The sequence below is a fragment of the Dermacentor albipictus genome, chromosome 4 (genome assembly GCF_038994185.2).
Source record: "Dermacentor albipictus isolate Rhodes 1998 colony chromosome 4, USDA_Dalb.pri_finalv2, whole genome shotgun sequence".
Lineage (NCBI taxonomy): Eukaryota > Metazoa > Arthropoda > Arachnida > Ixodida > Ixodidae > Dermacentor > Dermacentor albipictus.
Window position 1 is genome coordinate 123139008 of NC_091824.1, and position 13797 is coordinate 123152804.

A 13797-nucleotide genomic window follows, 5' to 3' on the forward strand; every position below is an offset into this window, starting at 1 on the left:
ATCACTCCCCACGCATTCGCGGACGCCCATTTACGCGGTGAAGGGACGAACAGGCGCAGAATAATTTTGTCGAAAAAATTGAAAAACGGTAAGGCTATATATAGCCCATGAAAATATCGTCTCAGCCACGTCAAATGAGTTCTCTAGAAAGCACTGGTTCTTCGTTTACATCACTCCCCACGCATTCGCGGACGCCCATTTACGCGGTGAAGGGACGAACAGGCGCAGAATAATTTTGTCGAAAAAATTGAAAAACGGTAAGGCTATATATAGCCCATGAAAATATCGTCTCAGCCACGTCAAATGAGTTCTCTAGAAAGCACTGGTTCTTCGTTTATATCACTCCCCACGCATGCGCGGACGCCCATTTACGCGGTGAAGGGACGAACAGGCGCAGAATAATTTTGTCGAAAAAATTGAAAAACGGTAAGGCTATATATAGCCCATGAAAATATCGTCTCAGCCACGTCAAATGAGTTCTCTAGAAAGCACTGGTTCTTCGTTTATATCACTCCCCACGCATGCGCGGACGCCCATTTACGCGGTGAAGGGACGAACAGGCGCAGAATAATTTTGTCGAAAAAATTGAAAAACGGTAAGGCTATATATAGCCCATGAAAATATCGTCTCAGCCACGTCAAATGAGTTCTCTAGAAAGCACTGGTTCTTCGTTTACATCACTCCCCACGCATTCGCGGACGCCCATTTACGCGGTGAAGGGACGAACAGGCGCAGAATAATTTTGTCGAAAAAATTGAAAAACGGTAAGGCTATATATAGCCCATGAAAATATCGTCTCAGCCACGTCAAATAAGTTCTCTAGAAAGCACTGGTTCTTCGTTTATATCACTCCCCACGCATGCGCGGACGCCCATTTACGCGGTGAAGGGACGAACAGGCGCAGAATAATTTTGTCGAAAAAATTGAAAAACGGTAAGGTTAAAGCCCATGAAAATTTCGTCTCAGCCACGTCAAATAAGTTCTCTAGAAAGCACTGGTTCTTCGTTTACATCACTCCCCACGCATGCGCGGGCGCCCATTTACGCGGTGAAGGGACGAACAGGCGCAGAATAATTTTGTCGAAAAAATTGAAAAAAGGTAAGGCTATAGCCCATGAAAATTTCGTCTCAGCCACGTCAAATAAGTTCTCTAGAAAGCACTGGTTCTTCGTTTACATCACTCCCCACGCATTCGCGGACGCCCATTTACGCGGTGAAGGGACGAACAGGCGCAGAATAATTTTGTCGAAAAAATTGAAAAACGGTAAGGTTAAAGCCAATGAAAATATCGTCTCAGCCACGTCAAATAAGTTCTCTAGAAAGCACTGGTTCTTCGTTTACATCACTCCCCACGCATTCGCGGACGCCCATTTACGCGGTGAAGGGACGAACAGGCGCAGAATAATTTTGTCGAAAAAATTGAAAAACGGTAAGGTTATAGCCCATGAAATTATCGTCTCAGCCACGTCAAATAAGTTCTCTAGAAAGCACTGGTTCTTCGTTTACATCGCTCCCCACGCATGCGCGGGCGCCCATTTACGCGGTGAAGGGACGAACGGGCGCAGAATAATTTTGTCGAAAAAATTGAAAAACGGTAAGGTTAAAGCCCATGAAAATATCGTCTCAGCCACGTCAAATAAGTTCTCTAGAAAGCACTGGTTCTTCGTTTATATCACTCCCCACGCATGCGCGGACGCCCATTTACGCGGTGAAGGGACGAACAGGCGCAGAATAATTTTGTCGAAAAAATTGAAAAACGGTAAGGTTAAAGCCCATGAAAATTTCGTCTCAGCCACGTCAAATAAGTTCTCTAGAAAGCACTGGTTCTTCGTTTACATCACTCCCCACGCATGCGCGGGCGCCCATTTACGCGGTGAAGGGACGAACAGGCGCAGAATAATTTTGTCGAAAAAATTGAAAAAAGGTAAGGCTATAGCCCATGAAAATTTCGTCTCAGCCACGTCAAATAAGTTCTCTAGAAAGCACTGGTTCTTCGTTTACATCACTCCCCACGCATGCGCGGACGCCCATTTACGCGATGAATATACGAACAGGCGCAGAATAATTTTGTCGAAATAATTGAAAAGAGGTAAGGCTTTAGCGTATGAAAATCTCAGCCACGTCAAACGTCTGAGCCTCGTCTCAACCACGTCAAACAAGTTATCTCGAAAGCACTGGTTCTCTCAGTGGCATAGACAGGGTGTGAAACACCGGCCAGGTGCCGACCTCCCGCACCACCGAAAGATAGTCAGTGTAAGTTTTCGGCTTATCTTGAACCCCAACACTCCCCCTTCCCCGAGAATTTTTCCCCGTCCCCGTTGTCCCCCTACGGAACGAAATTTTGTGCAACGCCACTGCGTAGGCTGTAACGAAAAATATTTTTTTTTTCGTGGCCACCAGGTGACTCATACTTTTGCTCGCGACTGTATAGACACACACGTATAGATAAACACCGCTAAATAAACTATTTCGTACTTACAGGTATAGCAAGTAGTCTTGCCAAACATGGCTGCACCGATATAGCTTGTTCGACCACTATTGATCACTTCAAGCCTCCATTCTTTTCCGCGACCTTTCCTTATGTTTAACCTTATCCATCGGGTTGTAATTGGGACCTTGAAATTCCATGTCGCAGACGTGTTTAATTCATCATGCATGATGCACTGGTGTGTACACGGCGGTTTAAAAGTGGAATCGCGACGTTAGTATCGCACACGTTCCCACCGGTTGCTGTTCGACCATGGCGATCTGGTTTCCCTTGGTAGGCGGTCTGGAGGCGGCCTCATCGGCGCCGACAGTGTCGGCCTCCACTTCCCACGACGGACAGTCGTCGAAAAGCTCGTCCTCCTTAGGAGGGTCCAGCAGCGGAAGCCGCATCACCAACCCTGCGTCGACCCAGTGGGGGACAATGAGCTCGCCTGTCAGGCCTGTTTTCACGTGTTGCGCAAATTTTCTGCCCACCACACAGTTTCGGTAGCGCTTTTTGCGGAAGGAACGAACTTCGCGTGTTGTGACAACAGGGAACTTAAAATCATTTCGGAGCACACAACGGTGCGGCACACTAAGGACGGAGATGACAGAGCTTTTGCATGAACATAATGACATGAACTTTAGGGCTGTGCGAGTGTTGGAAACTTTCGAATGGGTAATCGAATTGTCACCATTAGGAAATGCGAATACTTTCCCAATAGCTTTCGAACATTTCAGAAGGTGACCTGCGCAACATGAATCAACGAGTTGGAGCCAAAGTGCGGTATAGATTTTTTCGCCCGCGGGCGTGGTATAGACATGAAACATGAGAAGTTGCGTAGTGGAGCAGGCAATGCTAGGTAGCCATACTTTATTGGCTATACAGCGATCATGCGCGCTCTCTGAAGAATCCTGTGCCTGCGAAGGAAATACGTGTTTGTTCCTAATTCTCCATTTATGCTTTTAATAAACGATCGTTCATAACCTACTCCTTAATGAAAGAAACTTGCTAACTTTAAGTATACAAGCATGTGAAAATTGTGATAACTGCTATTCATTATTAGACAAATATTGGATTCGCTTCTGGCAGTTCTCGATTCGTATACAATTCGGTTTTAAAAATCCCTGTTTCCACACCCCTTATGAACTTAGGAGACCGTTTAAGAATAGGATTTCTTCTTCGAGAAACGATATACACTGCTAGTTTCATTAATCTAATGTAATTTGCCTCTATTTTCTTTTGTTTTGTCATGCCCTGTCTCGATGAGTCGGTCCTGCTGAGACGTAGATAGCACCCGCGGAGAGCCTTTATGCTGTCGTATAGCTAACATTTTATCTGTGCTCACGCTCCATTGTTAATCTATCTATCTATCTATCTATCTATCTATCTATCTATCTATCTATCTATCTATCTATCTATCTATCTATCTATCTATCTATCTATCTATCTATCTATCTATCTATCTATCTATCTATCTATCTATCTATCTATCTATCTATCTATCTATCTATCTATCTATCTATCTATCTATCTATCTATCTATCTATCTATCTATCTATCTATCTATCTATCTATCTATCTATCTATCTATCTATCTATCTATCTATCTATCTATCTATCTATCTATCTATCTATCTATCTATCTATCTATCTATCTATCTATCTATCTATCTATCTATCTATCTATCTATCTATCTATCTATCTATCTATCTATCTATCTATCTATCTATCTATCTATCTATCTATCTATCTATCTATCTATCTATCTATCTATCTATCTATCTATCTATCTATCTATCTATCTATCTATCTATCTATCTATCTATCTATCTATCTATCTATCTATCTATCTATCTATCTATCTATCTATCTATCTATCTATCTATCTATCTATCGGTACCTCACTGACCTGTGAGCAGGCCTCCGACAACGGCGATAGCGAGCGTGGACGCCATGGCGGCCAGCTGGTAGAGCGCCTGTGTTCCCGCCGTGCGCCCTTCTCCCGCCACCACCTCGACCGTGTAGTAAAGCACCTGGCTCAGCTCGGTCGAGTTCTCTGGGGGTGCCCGTGCCGGGTACAGCGTGTACAGGCTGCAACGGGCTTAGTTTTGATTCAGTTTTTATTTTCGCTAATACACTCCGTTATACATGTGCAGTATAGATGTAGTCGGAGGCGAAGTTAGAAATGCGAGGCCTTCATTCTGTGGTTTTGATTGTACGCTCATGCTTCTCACTACTCGTTGTGATGTTGGTACTGGTTTGGTTACCATATCCTGAATATTACACTTTTAAGGGTTACCTCACATGTCGTTGTAAGGTAACACAGCGCTGTGTCCGGTGTGCCTTCTCTCGTGTCGTGCGCTTCTTTGCGCTAACAACTATTAACGTGTAAATTTCCTAATTTTATCACCTAATTCCTAAATCATCAATTGAAGTATTTGCAATGTAGCCAAATTAGCTAATGGGACTTAGTAGGTTAGGTTGGGAACCAATTTGTGAAAGCATGTTGATGTAAGGATGGTCAACAGCAAATAACGCTAAAGGGCATTGCTGCAATTTCAAAAGTCCGCTTTTCATTACTGCACCCTGTCATTACTGCACCCTGTTTTCAACGCTATACTTTCTGAATAAGTGTTACTGTTTCTTGCGTGCATACAGCGTGTGCTATATGCGTTGCGACTGCGTGTACCTGTAGTTGTACTCATCCTCGGTGGCGCTGGCGGCGATGACGGCACTGGTGATTCCTGCCAGAATTCCGGGCATGCCGTGCAGGTTGTTCACGCCGCAAGTGTCATGGATCCTCAGCTTTCGGGACAATAGCGGCTGTAATTAAGTTCAGGATGTACACACTTCACTGTTAGTGTGAGCTGCATATACTCATCAATGTAAGGGTTAATGTAAGGCCAGTGAATTACTATTGCGGAACTTACTCGGCATTTGTTAGGCGGAAAACTTCCTAGCAGAAAAAAATGATGCCGGACGGGATTTTCTTCAAGTTCGCGCCCAAATAACGGCACTGATTACGTCGCAGCGATGCCACGAATTTTTTTAGTTTTTTTTCGTGCATTCGGGGTGCTTTATGTGCAACAAGAGTTTAGCAAAGCTTCGAGCCTGATCTTTATCTTCAGATTGAACGTGATTGTGCTTATCATTGCGAGAGCAATTATACGGGCATTCCAGAGAAATTTTCGTCGTCGTCGTCGTGATGTTCCGTATCAAGTTTAGCTGCGATAGCACTGCACTTGGACAAAAGCTCCGTGCGACCAGGAGGTGGCTGCACCGTGCTGGCCGTTCGCGTTTGCGCCTCCGGTCATCCGGCAAAACGCCCAGCCCGCTTGCGTTTCCCGTAATGGCATAATACCGTCCACGCTAACGCTCTCTATTGGCTTCGTGCCTCCTTGCTGCACTTGCCGGATCGGGCACAGGCGTGCGTGCCACAAGTATACAAGTAGCTTGGTTTAGCTAGCTCCGCGCGAACAGGTGGCTGCACCGTGCTGGCCGTTTGCGCCTCCGGTCGTCCGGCAAAACGCCCAGTCCGCTTGCGTTTCCCGTAATACCGTACACGCTAACTCTCTCTATTGGCTTCGTGCCTCCTTGCTCCACTCGCCGGCACGGGCGCGGGCGTGCGTCCCACAAGTATACAAGTGGCTTGGTTTAGCTAGCTGCGCTATGTTGCGCGCAGGCCTTTACTTGCAGGTACAACATTGGGCCTTCGAAAGTATCAAGCGTAAGAGTGCAAAAGTTCTGCAGAGACTACAGAGGTATGCGATGCGCACCGAAGCGGCGAGGAAGGAGGCCAAGCGACGGGCCGACGAGATACGCGCGGCCGTGGAGCGCGGGTGAGAAGAGCAGCGACGCGCTGCGCCGGAGAACAGCGGCACGCCAAGCGGATGGCAGCCGAACAGGCCGCTGAGGCCGAGCCACCAAGCAAGCGCTGATTGGTGCACCGCCGCTTGCGGGACGCGGACGCGTACTTTCAAAAACACTTTGTCAAAGCTCAGTGTGTCGCGGCGACTGCGACCGGGTGTCGCGGCTCGCGCCTTTGGCGGTCCTGAGCGAGCGTTTCCCCGGCAGGACGTGAGTTCGTTCGGACTTTGCGCTTCGTGCAATGGAGAAATGCATCGCATTGACTTAGATAATCATCGAGGATTGTTTCTGTTGTATTTTTTTTGTAAGAACATTAAGCGACATGCTGTTCAAGCGGGGATAATTTCTAGTTATCGAAGGTTTTGAAAATTTTGAAAAATCCACTGAGACGGAACGTTGCGAGTTTAAAAAGATGTGCAGGCCCTTCAAGTATTCTGTGAGGCGGCGCTCATGGAGCAGGCTTAAATTTTAAGAGTGGAAGATTAGACGATGGCGAGGAATGTTTGTTATAACAACGGCATGCAAATCATCATATGCATAATAATGTGATTATCAGTGGGCAAGCAAAAGGAGATTCAGGTTTGAGCCAACATTTCCCATGGGAACTTGTTTTCGTCCGGGCCTCAACTGCAGTCTGCAAGATCACATAAACTTTGGTGCGGAATATGCTTGTCGGTCTTTTGTTCATGTTTACGGTCAAGCAATTTTTGCTTGTTTTCCCCACTCATCTACCCAGCTAATGTTAGCCAAGCTACTCGAAGAAAAAAAAAGTATATCATGGTGCGGTATACGATTACATGACCCACGGTGGTCGATCGTCAGACCTCGAGATCTGACGACCGAAAACCGTAGGCCTTTAATCGTAGCCTGCACTGTGACTTCTTAATCTTCTTTCTTTTCTGGACAGATTGGGTAACGTTAGCTCGGGCACCTATACACCCACCTTTAAACGTCGTTTTCAAATGGCATTGACAGTCCTGCCATCGGTAGTGTGGTTCAGTTTGCTTAGAAACTGATTAATAATTTAGAAAATAACAATGAACGAGGTGCCGAAACCGAAACGGGTAGCTGCTTCGTGTGACTTCTACGAAGAGTCGATGCGAAAATGATGAAGCTCATTAGGGCCCAAGACCAGACCTCTCAAATCCGGGCAGTCCAGAGGGCTCGCGAGAGCGCCGTCAGGTTTCACCTGATGGTCCCCGAGTGGGCCTAGCCAGGTGACATTGAGTTTACTAGCGCCTACTGTGGACCAAATAAAGTTGTTTCACTCACTCAATCACGTCAGATCCTACACTATCGCAATCTAAACACGCAGAACGTGTGCTAAACACCTTGTAAACGTGGTGCCAATTAATGCCAAAAAAGCGAAGCTGAGGACATCTTCTGACGACACGGGGAGCTTTTCCAGCTCTTTTTAGCGAGACAGCGACGATTTGCGAGACGATGTGAGCGCTGGAGGATCGCCATTTGCTTTTGACCCGTCGCCTCTGCACGAGGCAGCCAACGAGCCTCAAGCTCAACGCAGTGCGGTGCGGCAAGACGAAGAGAAGCACAGGTCCTCAAGTCTGTCAAAACGACGATGGTCGGCTGTCGTCTCGTAGCAGAAGGAGCCAGTTTCGTCCTTTCTGGGCGAAGTGGCGGTGCCGACTCTGACGTCATAAACACAGGGTGGCCAACAAAAGGTCATACATTCGTGGGAATGAGTCGGGAACATGCAGCCAATCTTTAAAATTCATGTTCAGGAAAAATAAATGGCTTGCGGTCATATCGTTCGCCACAGGTAAACAGAGTGCAAAAGATAATGCATATGTGTAAAATTCTGTTAAGATCTATGGACGTCGAAAAATTGCCGGAGTTGATCTTTAAGTCACCCGCAGTCAGCCCTACCGGAGAGGCATAGAGAACAGAGCAAGATTTCAGACAGAAATAACCGTACAAGTACGCAGTCAAAACTCAAACAGAATAACACACAGTTGTTCTTGACCTTTGAGACAACGGGCAACGTGTGTTCCTCGTGAATATCATCGAAGGCCGTTAACACTGGAATGATTTGGTCGATAGAGACGTATCGGCTAGTCGTTCGCATCACTTTTAGCGAAATCGTTGTAAATGCTCATCATTACTCAGTTCTCTCGCATTCCAAACTAGGTCGACAACGCTCTTCAGAATGCGAAGTTTTTCAGAATTCATTAGTACGTGGACATTTGTCCTGAGCGCGGTGGTCCTGCGTGTTCCGCAATCGTCTGAGACTTAATGGAGAGAACGATGGTCCTCAGAAAGTTCATTCGGTGCTGGAGGCCGTTCCCTCATTCACTTGAGGCGGCCTCTATGCATTTCAACTTTTCTTGGACCTGATCGTCAGTATCGACGACAATCTAATCGATACTTCGTGCGTGCTGTTCGTGTTCGTAATTAGTTTACGACTTTATTCATGAAGGAATAAAAGCAAAACACAACTGATTCCCTATTTCAATATGGTATTGCTGGTTAGCTTATGCTTGCTTATGTGTTGTTGTTGTTTATGAAATGAAGAAACATGAGAAGGTATATCCGACCACCTAAATGTTTTTGCCGATAATGCAATAACACATACATTAAGAACAAGGGGGAAATGAGAAGCATACAAACATTACACATGGTAACACAACCACAAGCACGCTCTGATCTGATCGATCGCCTGAAGAACGATCCAGCACTTAACAAACAGCCACCGCACGGACGTATCGGAAGCAGACCGAACAAATTGCTCTACACGGAGTGGTTAAATCATTCGTTTATTACTTATAAACCCATTACTTCAGTTTCTTTTGTCGGGCTAACAAATAGCAACATGTGTAGATACGAATATCTATGCTAGTTTTTATCTATACCAGAAGGCCCACCAAATAAACGTCCTAGAAATCACAACGCCCAGCCTTCTGCAGAAACGGGTATCTCAATTATAGGGCGCAGAGTTGGTTAAAGGGGTGCTATTGGGAACATTAAATTGGTTTAAGCTGGTTTTTTATGCTTTAAAAACTATGTCCTTGTTAATTTTGAGGGAATAGCTTCTTTATTAGAAGAGAACATGAAAGTCAGAATTTCACTTTTTTCAATTTCGCACCGCAGCCCCAGCATCGGCACGTCACAGTGACGTCACGAACTAATTTTTTTTCGTATATTCGCCATTATCATTCAGTATACGTTCTTGAAGCTTGCTGAGTTCAGCCTCTGGGTCTGTTAGAATACAATGTAACCCTCATTTGCCAATTAAAAGTTTATTAGGGCCGAGCAGATGCCCTCAAAATATATGACATCAGCGGGGCGGGCTGGTGCGACAACTTTGTGGTGGCGTCGGCCATCGCGGCCTTTTGTTTTTGCACCTTTTCTGTGTTACCCTGTTTCTCCTCATGGTAAGCGGGCTTCTTTAGTGCGTAAGCATGACAGGGCTACTTCCCTCGAAAATCTGTCCGTCCGTCTGTTTGCAATGCGGTGTACTGATGCGCTACGTAGGCATACATGGGACCTCTCTCTCTTTCTTTGTACATACATATATATATATATATATATATATATATATATATATATATATATATATATATATATATATATATATATATATATATATATATATATATATATATATATATATATATATATATATATTATATATATATATATATATATATATATATATATATATATATATATACACGCAGGAAAGAGACGACGAACATTTAGGAAGACTTATGTACTGAACTGAACGTCCGAGTACAGACTGTAGTCGACAGTACCACTGTACTCTGACGAAGGCTGGTCCACCAGCCGAAAACGTTCAGTACATAAGTCTTCCTAAAAGTTCGTCGTCTCTTTCCTGCGTATGTTACGTCGGGTCCTGCGTGCTGAACTTTGAAGAAACCCCCTATATATATATATATATATATATATATATATATATATATAATCTGCAGTAATTTTTCTTCCCTTACTTGTATTGTGGCAAAATAACACCACTCAAATAATTTATCTTCTCTTTAGTGCGCCATTAATGTAAAGTTGAAAAGTTACAAGTTAAAGGTTTCGCCTTTCTAGTGGCGGCATACGTGTACACACCCACCGTTACGAACTTGAAGCCGAAGACGGACAGTGCCCCGGCCAGGGAACCCAGGATGAGCGCGCCGTAAGGGTGCAGCATCATGTCAGCCGTGGCGCCCACCGCGACACCGCCGGCTAGCGTGCAGTTCTGCACGTGCACCTGCGCGTGTCGAGTCATGTCGAGTCATGTCGAGTCAGACTGATCACTGCCACGACAGGTTTTTCCGCGCCAAGCCCTCCAGAGGCTAATTACCCACCATATTAACTACTTTTTTCTATCACGATGCTCTTTTGCATTTAAATAAAAGCTTCAATCAACAGCCAGCACAGATGTTTGCAAACTCTCTCTTCTTTGTGGCTCTTATTTGTTCTATATGCAACTAGCATACCCGGGGCCCCCAAAAGACGCCAACATTTCGTTTACAAACAAACAAACAAACAAACAAACAAACAAACAAACAAACAAACAAACAAACAAACAAACAAACAAACAAACAAACAAACAAACAAACAAACAAACAAACAAACAAACAAACAAACAAACAAACAAACAAAAGAATGAATAAATAAATACAACAGCTCTACAATGCATACGCAGCTCAGTCGACTGTGCGCTTTAGAGTTAAGCCATCTTTAACGTAAACTAGAAATACACTAAGAAGACAATGGAGTGTCAGGAGAGGAGGAGTGTCAGGAGCGTCAGAAAGGGAGTGTCACTTACAAAACGAACAGGCAAGCTGACCAGCTCTGTAACGGGTCCACTTTTTCGTGTTCCTTGCTCGGCATGTTGCGAACGAAACATGCCGAGCAAGAGACGTCGCATTTTTCCCAAGAAAAAGCATCATCGCAGCCGTTTTGCATGCATGCTATGAGAAGTTTCAGACAACACCGCAAGAACTAGATGTGGAAATGGAGGGGAAGGGGGCACGTCTGATATGTGCTTCATGTGTTCTAGGTAGAGTGTTTGTCTGTACATGTATGATATGCTACAACAGCATCCCACCATTGGACTCTTACACTATACATGAAAGCCGCAGTCATAACGATAGTAAAGGTTACTTCCTGAGTAGAATAAACTACTTAAATTCTTATTCTGCAAAGTTACGGAAGAACAACAAACATTATTTTGGTGAAATCACGCAAAAACAAGCTAACACGAAATAGAAGAGGACAGAAAATATATGTTACACAAATTGCCATACTTTTGCTGTATTTTCAAACACACGCACACACACGTACACAGACACGCACGTACACATACACGCACAAATTAAGAGTCAATCCGTCGGCCATTTGAGGCATGTGTGCGCTTTGGATTCGTGTAGCACAAACGACATAACAGGACATTCAAGATACAGCGTGTTGCTTTGCTGTACTATGCTATGCTGTAGTTTACAGGAAGATCTTGACATTCTGGGTAGTGCCCGCTAAGGTGCCAAGGATTAAGCAGTAGGGGCTTATCCAGGACATGATGGAGGGGATATGGAAAACACTAACCAACAAAACAGCAGTGCGATTCAAAATTGAAGCCTAGTTTGAATGCGCAATCATGACTTCAGCAGTTCGGTGCCCTGTCACTTCTTGCTTCTCGGCTTTCTCACTGAAACAATTGCTGTTTAACGCGTTTGCAATAATAAAGTCCTTAACGTTTCATGTCAAAACACTCACTTTATTTAAATGTATGTGTTTAAAAAATAAATAAATGGAGCTTACCATTTTTGCTTTCTTCGCGAGTTCGGTGACCCTTTCAAAGCGTTTTTTTAGCTGTAAACAAGCTTGGTAGTTCTGCCTTGTACGAGATTTTATTCGCCTATAATGCACTGTCTATTCTGAGCGAATGGCTGGATGGTGCCTGAGTGGAGAGGGGGAGGGAACTATAGCCTATGATCCACTTATAGCTACGTCCTCAGAACAAGAAAATTTAGCTAGTTTCCGATGTATATAGACTGACCTAAAACCTTGCGCCAGTGAATTCATGTATGCTCTTGTAAAGACGACACTGCGTTACCACTGTCTTGATTCCATGCAGAGTCAAAACACGTTACCCTTTAAGGTAGTTCAGTCCTGCATGGTTATCGTACGCATGTACCTAAGTCTCAGCGTCGATGAAATTGCGTCCTTATACGAGCTTATTTCTGATGATATAGTTAATGCAAAAGTTGAAATTGCCAACGTGCCTATTATTATAAGGCACTATTGGGCTTTAACGATCTATACCAATGTACTTCTACTCGGTAAATACTTGCCATTGTGAAGCGGTTCTTTGGGTCGACCAACGCCGACACAGCGTATGAAGTGATGGTGCAGGCCACAAGCGCCAGGAATGTGTTGAGCACCGCGCGGTGCCTGGCATCACCGTATGCAGCCACCGCATTGAAACTGGGCCAGAACACCCACAGGAAGAGCGTCCCTGCGCGCGGCAGAAAGGGGGTAAAATAAGGAGTGCCTTGAGCGCTTCGCAAGTTCGCAAGCTAGGTTTGGTCTCTGAATGTTGTCACAACCTACAACTTCGACTTACCAGTTAAAACGCTCTCGTTCTTTGAACTAGCAGCATGTTGTCACAAAGACTCATCCCACGTTGTAATCACAAAAGAGAGCGTCCTAAACCGTGCTTATACGGTCTTATCATTTTAACTTTTTTGTAATATATCTTCCTTTCTTTCTCGTGGTAAAGACTATAGTTAGCAGAGTTCACAGGTGCTATCTTATTATCTATTCACGTGAGTTATACAAGAACGTTCGCCCACAAGGGAATGCCCGCTCGAATTTGATCGGTGGTCAATAACGCAAATTCGTAAAGGAATTGGTATAGGTTGCTAATTAAATCGAATATACAGGTTTACTTGTGCCTTTAGCTGATCAAAGTTTTCTAGAAAGAATTTTCTATATATATGTTGCAACAGAACTTTCTAGAAAGTTTGGGAAATAGTATTTGCTATGGTAAACGAATTGACTACTCGCACGTGTTATTGTTTCGGATATCTCGCAACGAGACCATCAGTAAGACGATAGCACAATCGGCTTTGTGAGATGTGCAAGGATATCATATTACATTTCTTGTCGTTTCATCATAGTTAATTGCTTGCCTTTCTATATTTCCTTTTCAGTAGTGCCTCACCGATCATGGCGAATATGTCCGAGTGGTAGACGGAGCCCTCTTTGCGGTGGTCGCAGTGCTCCTTCCGGTTCAACACGAACGACACTGCCAAGCCGAAGTAGGCACCGAACATGTGTAGGAAGATGGAACCGCCGATGTCGACCGCCTGCGAGTGTTTGCATAATAGGAATTTCGGCCATGCCGTACGTGACTGTACGGCACCTTACCTGACCCTACGGTAAGGTGGTAATCTGCTGCCTTGTACCTGCTGCATTTTACTGGATTGAAA

The 13797-nt window shown here is 44.6% G+C and overlaps 1 protein-coding gene across 1 annotated transcript in view; it reads right to left on the reverse strand.

Annotated features, from left to right (window-relative positions):
- Positions 1–13797, reverse strand: part of LOC135899514 (ammonium transporter Rh type A-like) — a 92500-nt gene that overhangs the window by 31822 nt on the left and 46881 nt on the right. Inside the window, exons 5-10 of the mRNA XM_070537543.1 lie at positions 13530–13674; positions 12658–12821; positions 10434–10571; positions 5160–5293; positions 4380–4561; positions 2724–2884 (exon numbers count right to left, since the gene is read on the reverse strand). Coding sequence (XP_070393644.1) covers positions 2724–2884; positions 4380–4561; positions 5160–5293; positions 10434–10571; positions 12658–12821; positions 13530–13674 — 924 coding nt within the window. The remainder of the gene's footprint in view (positions 1–2723; positions 2885–4379; positions 4562–5159; positions 5294–10433; positions 10572–12657; positions 12822–13529; positions 13675–13797) is intronic.